The sequence below is a fragment of the Erinaceus europaeus genome, chromosome 6 (genome assembly GCF_950295315.1).
Source record: "Erinaceus europaeus chromosome 6, mEriEur2.1, whole genome shotgun sequence".
In the NCBI taxonomy this organism is placed as follows: Eukaryota; Metazoa; Chordata; class Mammalia; order Eulipotyphla; family Erinaceidae; genus Erinaceus; species Erinaceus europaeus.
In genome coordinates this window covers 13,024,287-13,036,356 of record NC_080167.1, presented here as the reverse complement: position 1 = coordinate 13,036,356, position 12,070 = coordinate 13,024,287, and the positions used below count along the sequence as shown (strand labels likewise).

The window sequence follows — 12,070 nt, the reverse complement described above, 5'->3', positions numbered from 1 at the left end:
GAAATCAAAATGTTTCAAGAGTTCAATGAAAATGAAGACACAAGCTATCAAAATATTTTGGAAACAGCTAAAGCAGTCCTAAGAGGGAAGTTCATAGCTATACAAGCACACATTAGGAAACAAGAAAAGGCACAAATAAACAGCCTGATTGCACATCTTAAAGACCTAGAAGAAGAACAACAAAGGAATCCTAAAGCAACCAGAAGGACAGAAATCACTAAAGTTAGGGCAGAAATAAATAACATTGAGAATAGGAAAACCATACAAAAGATCAACAAAAGTCAATGTTGGTTCTTCAAAAGAGTAAACAAAATCGACAAACCTTTAGCCAGACTCACAAAACAAAAATGGGAGAAGACCCAAATAAATCGGATAGTAAATGAAAGAGGAGATATCACAACAGACACCGCAGAAATTCAACATATCATGCGAGGCTTCTATGAACAACTATATGCCACCAAGCTACAGAACCTGGAAGAAATGAATGATTTCCTAGATACCTACCAACTTCCAAAACTAAGTAAAGAGGAAGTGGATAACATGAACAGGCCCATAACAGCTAATGAAATTGAAACAGTTATCAAAAATCTTCCCAAAAATAAAAGTCCTGGACCAGATGGTTTTACAAATGAATTCTACAAAACTTTCAAAGAAGAACTAATACCTCTACTTTTAAAAGTCTTCCAGAAGATTGAAGACACTGGAGTACTCCCTGCCAGCTTCTATGAAGCCAACATCACCCTGATACCAAAAGCAGACAGGGACACAACCAAAAAAGAAAACTACAGACCAATATCTCTGATGAACATAGAGTTGAGTGAAATAAGTCAGAAACAGAAGGATGAATATGGGATGATCTCACTCTCAGGCCGAAGTTGAAAAACAAGATTAGAAAAGAAAACACAAGTCGAACCTGAAATGGAATTGGAGTATTACACCAAAGTAAAAGACTCTGGGGTGGGTGGGTGGGTGGGTGGGGAGAATACAGGTCCATGAAAGATGATGAATGACCTAGTGGGGGTTGTATTGTTAAATGAGAATCTGGGGAATGTTATGCATGTACAAACTATTGTATTTACTGTTGAATGTAAAACATTAATTCCCCAATAAAGAAATAAATTATTAAAAAAAAAAAAGAACTCTAGTTTGAGCCCCCACTCTCCATGTGCAAGGGGGAATCTTCACAAATGAAGTAATAACTATAAGTGTTCCTCTGCCTCTCTTCTTCTTTTTCCCTCCACTCTCAATTTCTCTCTGTCCAATCAAATAAAGAAGAAGGGGAAAAAAAGGCCACTAGGAATAGTGGATTTGCTGTGTAGGCACAGAACCCAGCAATAACCCTTGCGGGGGGAAAAAAAAAGGATATATTTTTTTAAGTCTTGGAGGAGGCATAGCAGGTAGAATACCTGAGTTTGAATCCAGCATCAAATGTGACCAGAGTAACGTCTGATATTCTCTGTCTCTCAAAAACAAATAAAAAATACCTCTTGGGAGTCGGGCGGTGGCGCAGTGGGTTAAGCGCACGTGGCGCAAAGCGCAGGGACCGGCGTAAGGATCCCGGTTCGAGCCTCCGGCTCCTCACCTGCAGGGGAGTCGCTTCACGGGTGGTGAAGCAGGTCTGCAGGTGTCTATCTTTCTCTCCCCTCTCTCTCTGTCTTCCCCTCCTCTCTCCATTTCTCTCTGTCCTATCCAACAACAAAGCAACGTCAACAATGGCAATAATAACGGCAACGAGGCTGCAACAACTAGGGCAACAAAAAGGGGGAAAAATGGCCTCCAGGAGCGGTGGATTCATGGTGCAGGCACCGAGCCCAGCAATAACCCTGGAGGAAAAAAAAAAAATACCTCTTGTTTCTACTAGGAATGTCAGTGGGGCTTGGTGCCTACACAACTACTGCTCCTAATAGCCTTTTCCTTTCCTTACTTCCACTTTTTGTTCTTATAGAGTGTGAGAAATAGAGAATGAGAGACATATATATTCCACCACTTGTAAAGCAGGTGGGGATTGAAGGTTTCAACTTGGGTTTTCATATATAGGAATGTGTGCAATCTACCAGGTGAGCTACCACCCAGTCCACCACCCCCCAATTAAAGAAATCTTGAGAGAGAGAGAGAGAGAGAGAATGTGCTACGGATAAACTGAGGGCTATGTGCATGCATAATATTGCTGAGCAGCTTTCCTGGTCAATTTTATTCTGTAGACTGAAAGAAAGAGAAGCAGAGGAGAGTATGAGAATTTGTCAAGAGTGGGGAGAGAGCAGGAAAGACATAGAAACACCACTCCACAAACAATGTAATTCCCTTTGGTACCGCCAATGGTATTTCCATGTGTTACTGGGAATCAAACTTAGAAACTGCATATGGTACTGCTGAGCTATCTCTCAACCCACAAAGAAAAAAATGGAGAGATATATAATCTAATGTAATATTAGAGGGATCTTATTGGGGGGATTTTAATTATCTTTTGCTACTTTAAATTTCCCTATTTTTCTACAGTCTTTTTTTTTTTTTTTGGCCTCCAGGGTTATTGCTGGGGCTTGGTGCCTGCACCACAAATCCACTGCTCCTAGAGGCTATTTTTTTCCCTTTTGTTGCCCTTGTTGTTTATTGTTGTTGTGGTTATTATTATTGTTGTTACTGACATCATTGTTGTTGGATAGGACATAGAGAAATGGAGAGGAGAGGAAGATGGGGGGGAGAGAAAGATAGACACCTGCAGATCTGCTTCACTGCTTGTGAAGCAATCCCCCTGCAGATGGGGAGCCAGGGGCTCAAACCAGGATCCTTACTCTGGTCCTTGCACTTTGCACCATGTGTGCTTAACCCACTACGCTACCGCACAGCCCCCAGTAGTCCTTTTTAATAAGGAATAATAATAAAATCTACTGTCTCAAAATGATCCCACTATTCAGCACAGATTGTCTTTGCTTCATATTTAGTTCTAAGCTGGGCCTTTCTTGCAAGATAGTCACAATATATAATAGTAGTACTCACCTGTGCAACTGCTTGCAGGTTATAGCAGACAATATCCTTATCAGCTGCTGAAGTTCCATAGAGAAGTGCCTCAGTGAGCCAGCATATCCCCAGGAGAAGGTCAGAGAGACTCAGATAAAAGAGTGGCCTTATCTGTCAAAGTAACAAAAATCTCATTTCATAAATAATGTAGGAAGGAGAACATAACAACCAATATTTGTATCCAGTTATAAGCAATTTAAATGTCAATCAGCAGGTAAATGTATAAAGAAGCTGTGCTGTACATACTCAGTGAAATATTACTGAGATATTTAAAAAGATGAAACTGCCTTTTAAGACAACATTAAGGTGATAATGCTAAGTAAAACAAGTCAAGAAGTCGAAGATCACCACATGGTTTCTCCCATATGTAGAATATAAGTATCAGAACAAAAATACTGGAAAAACACAATAAAATAATTCTTAGGCTGAAAAATATGATAGTTAGCAGAAGAGCTAGGGAAGGGGGTTAGGAGAATGAGTATCGGTGGTCATTCTGATAGTGTGTTGGCACTGGAACTTTGCTTGTGATCACTATAAGGTTTATAACATTTATAGAGGTGTGAAGTTGTACTCCTAAAATTTTATAGTACTGTAAACTAATGGATACATCAATCAAATTTTGTTGAAAAAAGTACCATAGAGAAAGTGAAATGAAGGCTAGGGAGATATCACAGTGAGTGACATGACACAAGACTTGCATATAAGAGGTTCTGGGCTTTATTCCCAGAACCATCAATAGCCACAGTAGGGTAGTGTTCTAGCAAAAGAAAAAAAAGATCATGTTACCATAGTGAAGACCTGTGACCAAACCCCCAATCTCCTACTGTGGGGGGGGGGGGGGTGAAGCTTCTTTGTGAGTGATTGAGCAGTGCTGCAGGTATATCTCCTTCTCTGTCTCTTTTTTTCTTTCTTTCTCTCTCTCTTTTTCTCCTCTATTCTATAAAAATAAAAATAAGGGAGTCAGGTGGTAGCGCAGTGGGTTAAGCTCAAGTGGTGCAAAGTGCAAGGACCGGTATAAGGGTCCCGGTATGAACCCCCAGATCCCCACCTGCAGGGGAGTTGCTTCACAAGTGGTGAAGCAGGACTGCAGGTGTCTTTCTCTCCCCCTTTCTGCCTCTCCTCCTCTCTCCATTCCTCTCTGTCCTATCCAACAATGACAACATCAATAACAACAATAATAGCTACAACAATAAAACGAGGGCAATAAAAGGGAATAAGTAAATATTAAAAAATAAAAAATAAAAATTCACCAGAGCCCCCACACCTATGGACATCTAATCTTTGACAAAGAGGCCCAGACTCTTAAATGGGGAAAGCAGAGTCTCTTCAACAAATGGTGTTGGAACAATGGGTTGAAACATGCAGAAGAATGAAACTGAATCACTGTATTTCACCAAATACAAAAGTAAATTCCAAGTGGATCAAGGACTTGGATGTTAGACCACAAACTATCAGATACTTCGAGGAAAATAATGGCAATACTCTTTTCCGCATACATTTTAAAGATGTCTTCAATGAAACGAATTCAATTACAAAGAAGACTAAGGCAAGTATAAACCTATGGGACTACATCAAATTAAAAAGCTTCTTCACAGCAAAAGAAACCACTTCCCAAACCAAGAGACCCCTCACAGAATGGGAGAAGATCTTTACTTGCCATACATCAGATAAGAGTTTAATAACCAACATATATAAAGAGCTTGCCAAACTCAACAACAAGACAACAAATAACCCCATCAAAAATGGGGGGAGGACACGGACAGAATATTCAACACAGAAGAGATCCAAAAGGACGAGAAACACATGAAAAAATGCTCCAAGTCTCTGACTGTCAGAGAAATGCAAATCAAGACAACAATGAGATACCACTTCACTCCTGTGAGAATGTCATACATCACAAAAGGTAGCAGCAACAAACGCTGGAGAGGTTGTGGGGTCAAAGGAACCCTCCTACATTGCTGCTAGGAATGTAAATTGGTCCAACCTCTGTGGAAAATAGTCTGGCGAACTCTCAGACGGCTAGAAATGGACCTACCCTATGATCCTGCAATTCCTCTCCTGGGGATATAGCCTAAGGAACCCAACACATCCATCCAAAAAGATCTGTGTACACATATGTTTTTGGCAGCACAATTTGTAATAGCCAAAACCTGGAAGCAACCCAGGTGTCCAACAACAGATGAGTGGCTGAGCAAGTTGTGGTATATATACACAATAGAATACTACTCAGCTGTAAAAAATGGTGACTTCACCGTTTTCAGCCGATCTTGGATGGACCTTGAAAAAATCATGTTGACTGAAATAAATCAGAAACAAAGGATGAATATGGGATGATCTCACTCTCAGGCAGAAGTTGAAAAACAAGATCAGAAAAAAAAAAAGTAGAACCTGAACTGGAATTGGCATATCACACCAAAGTAAAAGACTCTGGGGTGGATTGGGTGGGTGGGGAGAATACAGGTCCAAGAAGGATGACAGAGGACCTACTGGGGGTTGTATTGTTATATGGGAAACTGGGGAATGTTATGCATGTACAAACTACTGTATTTACTGTTGAATGTAAAATATTAATTCCCTAATAAAGAAATAAAAAAAATTCACCAGAAACAGTGGCATCATACAGGCATCAAGTTCCAGTGATAATCCTCATGTCATAAAAAAAAAAGAGGGGGCTGGGGAAACAGCATAATGGATATGCAAAAGACTTTCATGCCTGAGGCTCTGAGGTCCCAGGTTCAATCCCCAGCACCACCATAAGCCAGAGCTGAACAGTGCTCTGGTCTTTCTCTCTGTATCTTCCCACTGTATCAGTCTCTCTCTGGTTTAAAATAAAATAAAGTGGGAGTCCGGTGGCAGCGTAGCGGGTTAAGCACATGTGGCGCAAAGTGCAAGGACCAGTGTAAGGATCCCGGTTCGAACCCCCAGCTCCCCACCTGCAGGGGAGTCGCTTCACAGGCGGTGAAGCAGGTCTGCAGGTGTCTATCTTTCTCTCCCCCTCTCTGTCTTCCCCTCCTCTCTCCATTTCTTTCTGTCCTATTTAACAATAACTACAACAATAAAACAACAACGGCAACAAAAGGGAATAAATAAATAAAAATAAAAGAAAGTAAAAAAGAAAGTTACAAAGTAGGAGAAGATACTTCTTTCATAACTGAAAATTTATCAGTATCCAAACTACATTAAAAACAAAAACAGAGGGGGTTGGGTGGTAGTGCAGTGGGTTAAGCGCACATAGTGCGAAGAGCAAGGACCAAAGGAAGAATCCCGGTTTGAGCCCCCGGCCCCCCACCTGCAGGAGAGTCACTTCAAAGGCGGTGAAACAGGTCTGCAGGTGTCTATCCTTCTCTCTCCTTCTCTGTCTTCCCCTCCTCTTTCGATTTCTCTCTGTCCTATCCAACAACAACAGCAATGGCAACAATAACAATGGCAACAAAATGGGAAAAATGGTCTCCAGGAGCAGTGGATTCGTAGTACAGGCACATACCCAGCAATAACCCTGAGGCAAAAACAAATGAACAAACAAAAAACACAGAAGGTGGCTGGCAGTGGCACAGCCAGTTGAGCACAGACATTACCAGGTGGAAGGACCCAAGTTCAAGTGGTGAAGCAAGTCTGCATGTGTTTGTCTTTCTCTCTCCTCTCTATCTCCACTTCCCCTCTCAACTTCTCTCTGCCCTAATAATATAAAAATTAAAAAAGGGGGGGTCGGGTGGTGACGCAGCGGGTTAAGCGCACGTGGGGCAAAGTGTTCCAGTCCCTGGCTCCTTACCTGCAGGGGAGTCGCTTCACAAGCGGTGAAGCAGGTCTGCAGGTGTCTGTCTTTCTCTTCTCCTCTCTGTCTTCCCCTCCTCTCTCCATGTCTCTCTGTCTTATCCAACAACAAACAACACCATCAACAACAATAATAACCACAACAAGGCTACAACAACAAGGGCAACAAAAGGGAGAAAAAATGGCCTCCAGGAGGGTGGATTCATGGGGTAGGCACTGAGCCCCAGCAGTAACCCTGAAGGCAAAAAAAAAAATTAAATTAAAAAAGAAAAAAATGGCTGCCTAGAGTAGTAAATTCATAGTGTTAGCACTGAGCCACAGCAATAACTCTGGTAGCAGTAAAAAAAAAAAAAAAAGTAATATTGAGAAAAAAGAATAGAACCGGAGAGTTTTCTTTACCAGGCCGCCCACTGCGTCCTCGCACAGAACCCGGAGAACCAGGCGCTGGCGAGGTTTTACTGCCACATGGAGAGGACCATCGCGAAGCGGCTAGTCCTGCAGCGGTGAGCGCCCGGCAGGGATGGGACGGTGGGGCCGGGGCGCGGGTCCCGATCACCCTTTTCTCTGCCCGCAGAGACCCCTCAGTGAAGAGGACTCTCTGCCGTGGCTGCTCTTCCCTCCTCATCCCGGGCCTGACCTGCACGCAGCGCCAGAGACATGAGTGCTCGGCTGAGGGAGGCGGCGGCTTCTTGCTTTAGCTGGGTGACATTGTAGGACGTGCTGGAGCCGCTTTCTCCTGCTCTGAAGATGCGACTCCACTCGGACAAGTTAAACTTGGCGCTTGGCTTTCCCACCGTAACTGACAGTGGGGAAAAGATGTTGCCTTTAGACTATCAGAGACAGTGCCACCATGCAAAACATGTTGTTTGATCTCGTGGAAGACAGTCCTCCCTATTAATTCACTCGGTATTCATTTCTTGTTGACATAATCTCACTGGACAAACTAAGAAGCAATATAGTTTAAATATTAAAAAAAAAAAAAGAATAGAACTGGAAGCATCATGCTCCCAGATCTCAAACTATATTATAGGACCATTGTAATCAAAACTGCCTTCTACTGAAACAGAGACACTGACCAGTGGAATGGAATTCAGAGCCAAGAAATAAGCCCCCAAACCTATGTACATCTAATTTTGGACAAGGGGGCCAAGACTATTAAATGGAGAAAGGAAAGTCTCTTCAACAAATCATTTTGGGAAAATTGGGTTGAAATGTGCAGAAGAATGAAACTGAACCACCATTTTACCACACAAAAAAGTATACTCCAAATGGATCAAGGATGTGGATGTTAGACCAGAAATTATCAAATACTTAGTGGAAAATATTGACAGATTTTTTCCATCTAAATTTTATAGGCATTTTCAATTACACAAGTCCAATTAAAGGAAGACTAAAAGAAAAATAAACCAATGGGACTACATCAAATTAAAAAGCATTCACACAGCAAGGAAACCACCACCCAAACAAAAAGACTCCTTACAGAATGAGAGATCTTTACATGCCACATCATCAGACAAAAGGTTAATAACCGAAATATTTAAGAACTCACCAAACATAGCAACAAAAAGATAAATGATCCCATCCAAAAATAAGGAGAGGATATGAACAGAATATTCACCAGAGAAGAGATTCAAAACACCAACAGTCATATAAAAAATGCTCCAAGTCATTGATTGTCAGAGAAATGCAAATAAAGGGGGCTACGAGCAGCAGCAGATGTGTTTCTCTCCTCTCCCGGATCAACTAGGAATACCTAAGAAGACCACCTGGAACCAAAACAGGACAGGACTAGAACGACTTCAGGGACCCACCAGATCATCGGTGAGCGCAAACACGCGTGGCTGGTGGATAGAGAGGAGCCCAGGGAGAGATTGGGTGGTTGGTAACAGTCTGGCAGTTTATGAGTTGAGGCACCACCTCCAGTCTGTTCACCAACAAGGGGACTGCTGAGGGGAGGAGAGAACTCCCTGGGACTTACCAAGTGCAACTCTGAGTCTCCATTGCTACTGCCCTCAGAATCTGGAGCAGCGGCAGGGAGGCCCTGGGCTGACACCAGGGGACAGAGAACTAACCAGGAAACTCAGGAGAAGATCTATACCTCGGTGGCATAGCAGTGGGGTTGTGAAAGTCTCTGCATAATCACTGGATTATCTCTACCATTATCTTTTGGTCAGGAGTGAGGGATTAAGCTAAGAAGCCTACTTACAGTTTAAAAGCCCTCAGGCTCCCATAGCCTAAAGGGAAGAAAAAGCACAAAAGAGGCTTTTAAGCCACTAAGCTCCAAATAGGGATTAAAATACTATTGAAACAACTGGTAACTTCCACCACTGTGAACCCTTTAATTACCTTACTTAGACATAAGTCAATCCAGGAAATAGTGATCAGTAATTTGAAAAGTACTGAGAAAGGGACCTCATAGCATAATATACAAAATGGTTAAACCAACAAGAGGAAATATTGGAGAAATGAACCAGGACAAGAGTCCAGCTAAAAGCCCCCAAATGGGTGAAGCACAAAATAATGAGGTCAACATCCCAACACTAGTTAAGGAAATAATCACAGGAGTGAGTAAAGAGTTTGAAAGAATTGTCACCAGAAATGCAGAAACAACAAATGAGACTCTGGAAGAAAACACTAGTTATCTCAAGGTTATTAGAGAGCTGAAAGCTGCAATATCTGAGCTAAGAACACAACTAGATGAACAAGCTAAAACAGTATCAGAACAGGGTAACAAAACAGATGAACTCCAGAAAACAGTAGGGGGAGAGAGAATAGAATCAATGAGGCTGAAGACAGACTTAGCAAGATCGAGGACGAATTAGAGACAACTAAAAAAGAAGTTACCCCACCTGCACGGGAGTTGCTTCACAGGCAGTGAAGCAGGTCTGCAGGTGTCTATCTTTCTCTTCTCCTCTCTGTCTTCCCCTCCTCTCTCCATTTCTCTCTGTCCTATCCAACAATGACAACAACAATAATAATTACAACAATAAAACAACAAGGGCAACAAAAGGGAATAAATAAAATAAATATTTAAAAAAAAGAAGTTAAGAGATCTCAAAAAGAGATTAAGAGAGACTGAAAACAACAACAGAGACCTATGGGATGACTTCAAAAGAAACAATATACATTGCATTGTTGGCTTACCAGAGGAAGAAAGAGAGGGAGAGGAAGAAAGCATTCTTCAGGCCATAATAGCTGAAAACTTCTGTAGTCTAGACAACATTAAAGACATAAAGGTTCAAGAAGCCCAGAGGGTCTCAAACAGAATTAACCCAGACTTAAAGACACCAAGACACATCATATTTAGAATGGAAAGGAATAAGGATAAAGAAAGGATCTTGAAAGCTGCAAGAGAAAAACAAAGAGTCACCTACAGAGGAAAACCCATAAGATTAGCAGCATACTTCTCCACACAAACACTACAGGCCAGAAGAGAAAGGCAAGATGTTGTTTTTGCCGGGCTGGCTTCACCGGCGGGTAACAGATGACCTGGGACTCATGGCTGGGTTGTACGCATTATCTCTTTATTCATGCAGGACGCAGCGCAATCTATACCAAGCTAAGCTAAACTAAAAACTACAAACAATCTTGTCCTTATAAATATACTAACCCAGTAGGGTGGGAACAGGATGCGATGCAGAGAGGGTGGAGGGAAAAGTGACTGGTGAAAATCAGGGTGTGACAAGGAGAGGGGGCGGAGCAGGCAAGAATTCTACCACTGAACCACCAATGCCCTGGAGGGAGGGTGGTGCTTGTTAACAGTGGTTATGTAAATAGAATGCAGTGGTTATGTAAATAGAATAGTGTTAAGCAGGGGGGATTAAACTAATGAAACAGAAGGGGTTTTTAGAAGCATACCAACAGCAAGATATCTGTCGAGTACTCAATGAGAAAGGCTTTCAACCAAGAATACTGTATCCTGCTAGACTGTCATTCAGACTAGATGGAGGCATCAAAACCTTCTCAGACAAGCAACAGTTGAAGGAATCAACTATCACCAAGCCTGCCCTGAAAGAAGTTCTGAAAGGTCTCCTATAAACAGTCAGACCACCATAAATAGGACATCTATCAGAACACTCTAAAACTCTACAAGAAAGGCATTAAAATACCTTCAATCATTGATATCAATAAATGTCAATGGCCTGAATTAACCCATTAAAAGACACAGAGTAGGAAGATGTATCAGAAAACACAACCCAACAATATGCTATCTACAGGAAACCCACCTAACTCAACAAGACAAACACAGGCTCAAAGTGAAAGGATGGAAAACTATCATACAGGCCAATGGCTCACAAAGAAGGACAGGAACAGCTATTCTCATATCTAACACAATAGACTTTAAAATAGATAATATTAAAAAAGATAGGAATGGACACTACTTAATGCTCAGAGGATCAGTCAATCAAGAGAACTTAACAATTATTAACATCTATGCACCCAATGAGAAGCCATCTAAATACATCAAACATCTACTGAAAGAGCTACAGCAATACATTAACAGCAACACAGTCATAGTAGGGGACTTCAACACCCCACTCTCTCAACTTGACAGATCATCCAGGCAGAAAATCAATAAAGACATAAGGGAGCTAAATGAGGAGATAGATAATGCCACGCCCCACTCATATCTAGAACGATGGGTCTGACAGGGTCAGCACCCAGGAAACTCTCTTCAAGGAAGAAGAATTCTGGAAGTGGGTCTTGGCATCCTGAGCAGATCTAAATTGGAAACTCTGATTATTGTTTTCATTATGTACATGGTAATGATGCCGTGTAATCAGGGATGAACAGTCCCTGTTCCCAGATTAGATACAGATGAACAGGAAATGAGGTAGACAAAGTTATGGGTCATCAAATACATAAAGTTTTAGGAAAAATTCTTAATAATACTTACTCACCTCCTCTTTTGAAATATGTTAAAACTCTACGTAAAATACTATCTGCTAAGCCTATTACTCAAAAATACATCACCGCATGAAGTACAACATTTCTGTAAAACTGCAAGTCCATTACTTTCAGATATTGTTTATGTAAGGCTGAAGGGTATATAAACTCTCACTTGCTATAAAACTTGAGTTCAGATTTACCCTCCAACAGAGTGTGTTGTATTCTGTTCTCCTCCTGACCCACCCTGGTGGTCACCTTCGGAGTTCCCTGATCCTTCCTGCTGCTCCTCCACCTGAGCGGTCCGTCGCAAGATAAACTGGAACTATTGGACATTTTCAGAGTCATTTACCCAGGAAACTGGAGTACACATTTTACTCAAGTCCACATGGGTCAT

General features: G+C 41.7%; 1 protein-coding gene across 4 annotated transcripts in view; it reads right to left on the bottom strand.

Moving 5' to 3' along the window:
• Positions 1-12,070, bottom strand: part of TMEM116 (transmembrane protein 116) — a 163,495-nt gene that overhangs the window by 128,461 nt on the left and 22,964 nt on the right. For all 4 annotated transcript variants that reach the window (XM_060193079.1, XM_060193080.1, XM_060193081.1 and 1 more), the window contains exon 4: positions 2,995-3,126. In XM_060193079.1, coding sequence (XP_060049062.1) covers positions 2,995-3,126 — 132 coding nt within the window. The remainder of the gene's footprint in view (positions 1-2,994; positions 3,127-12,070) is intronic.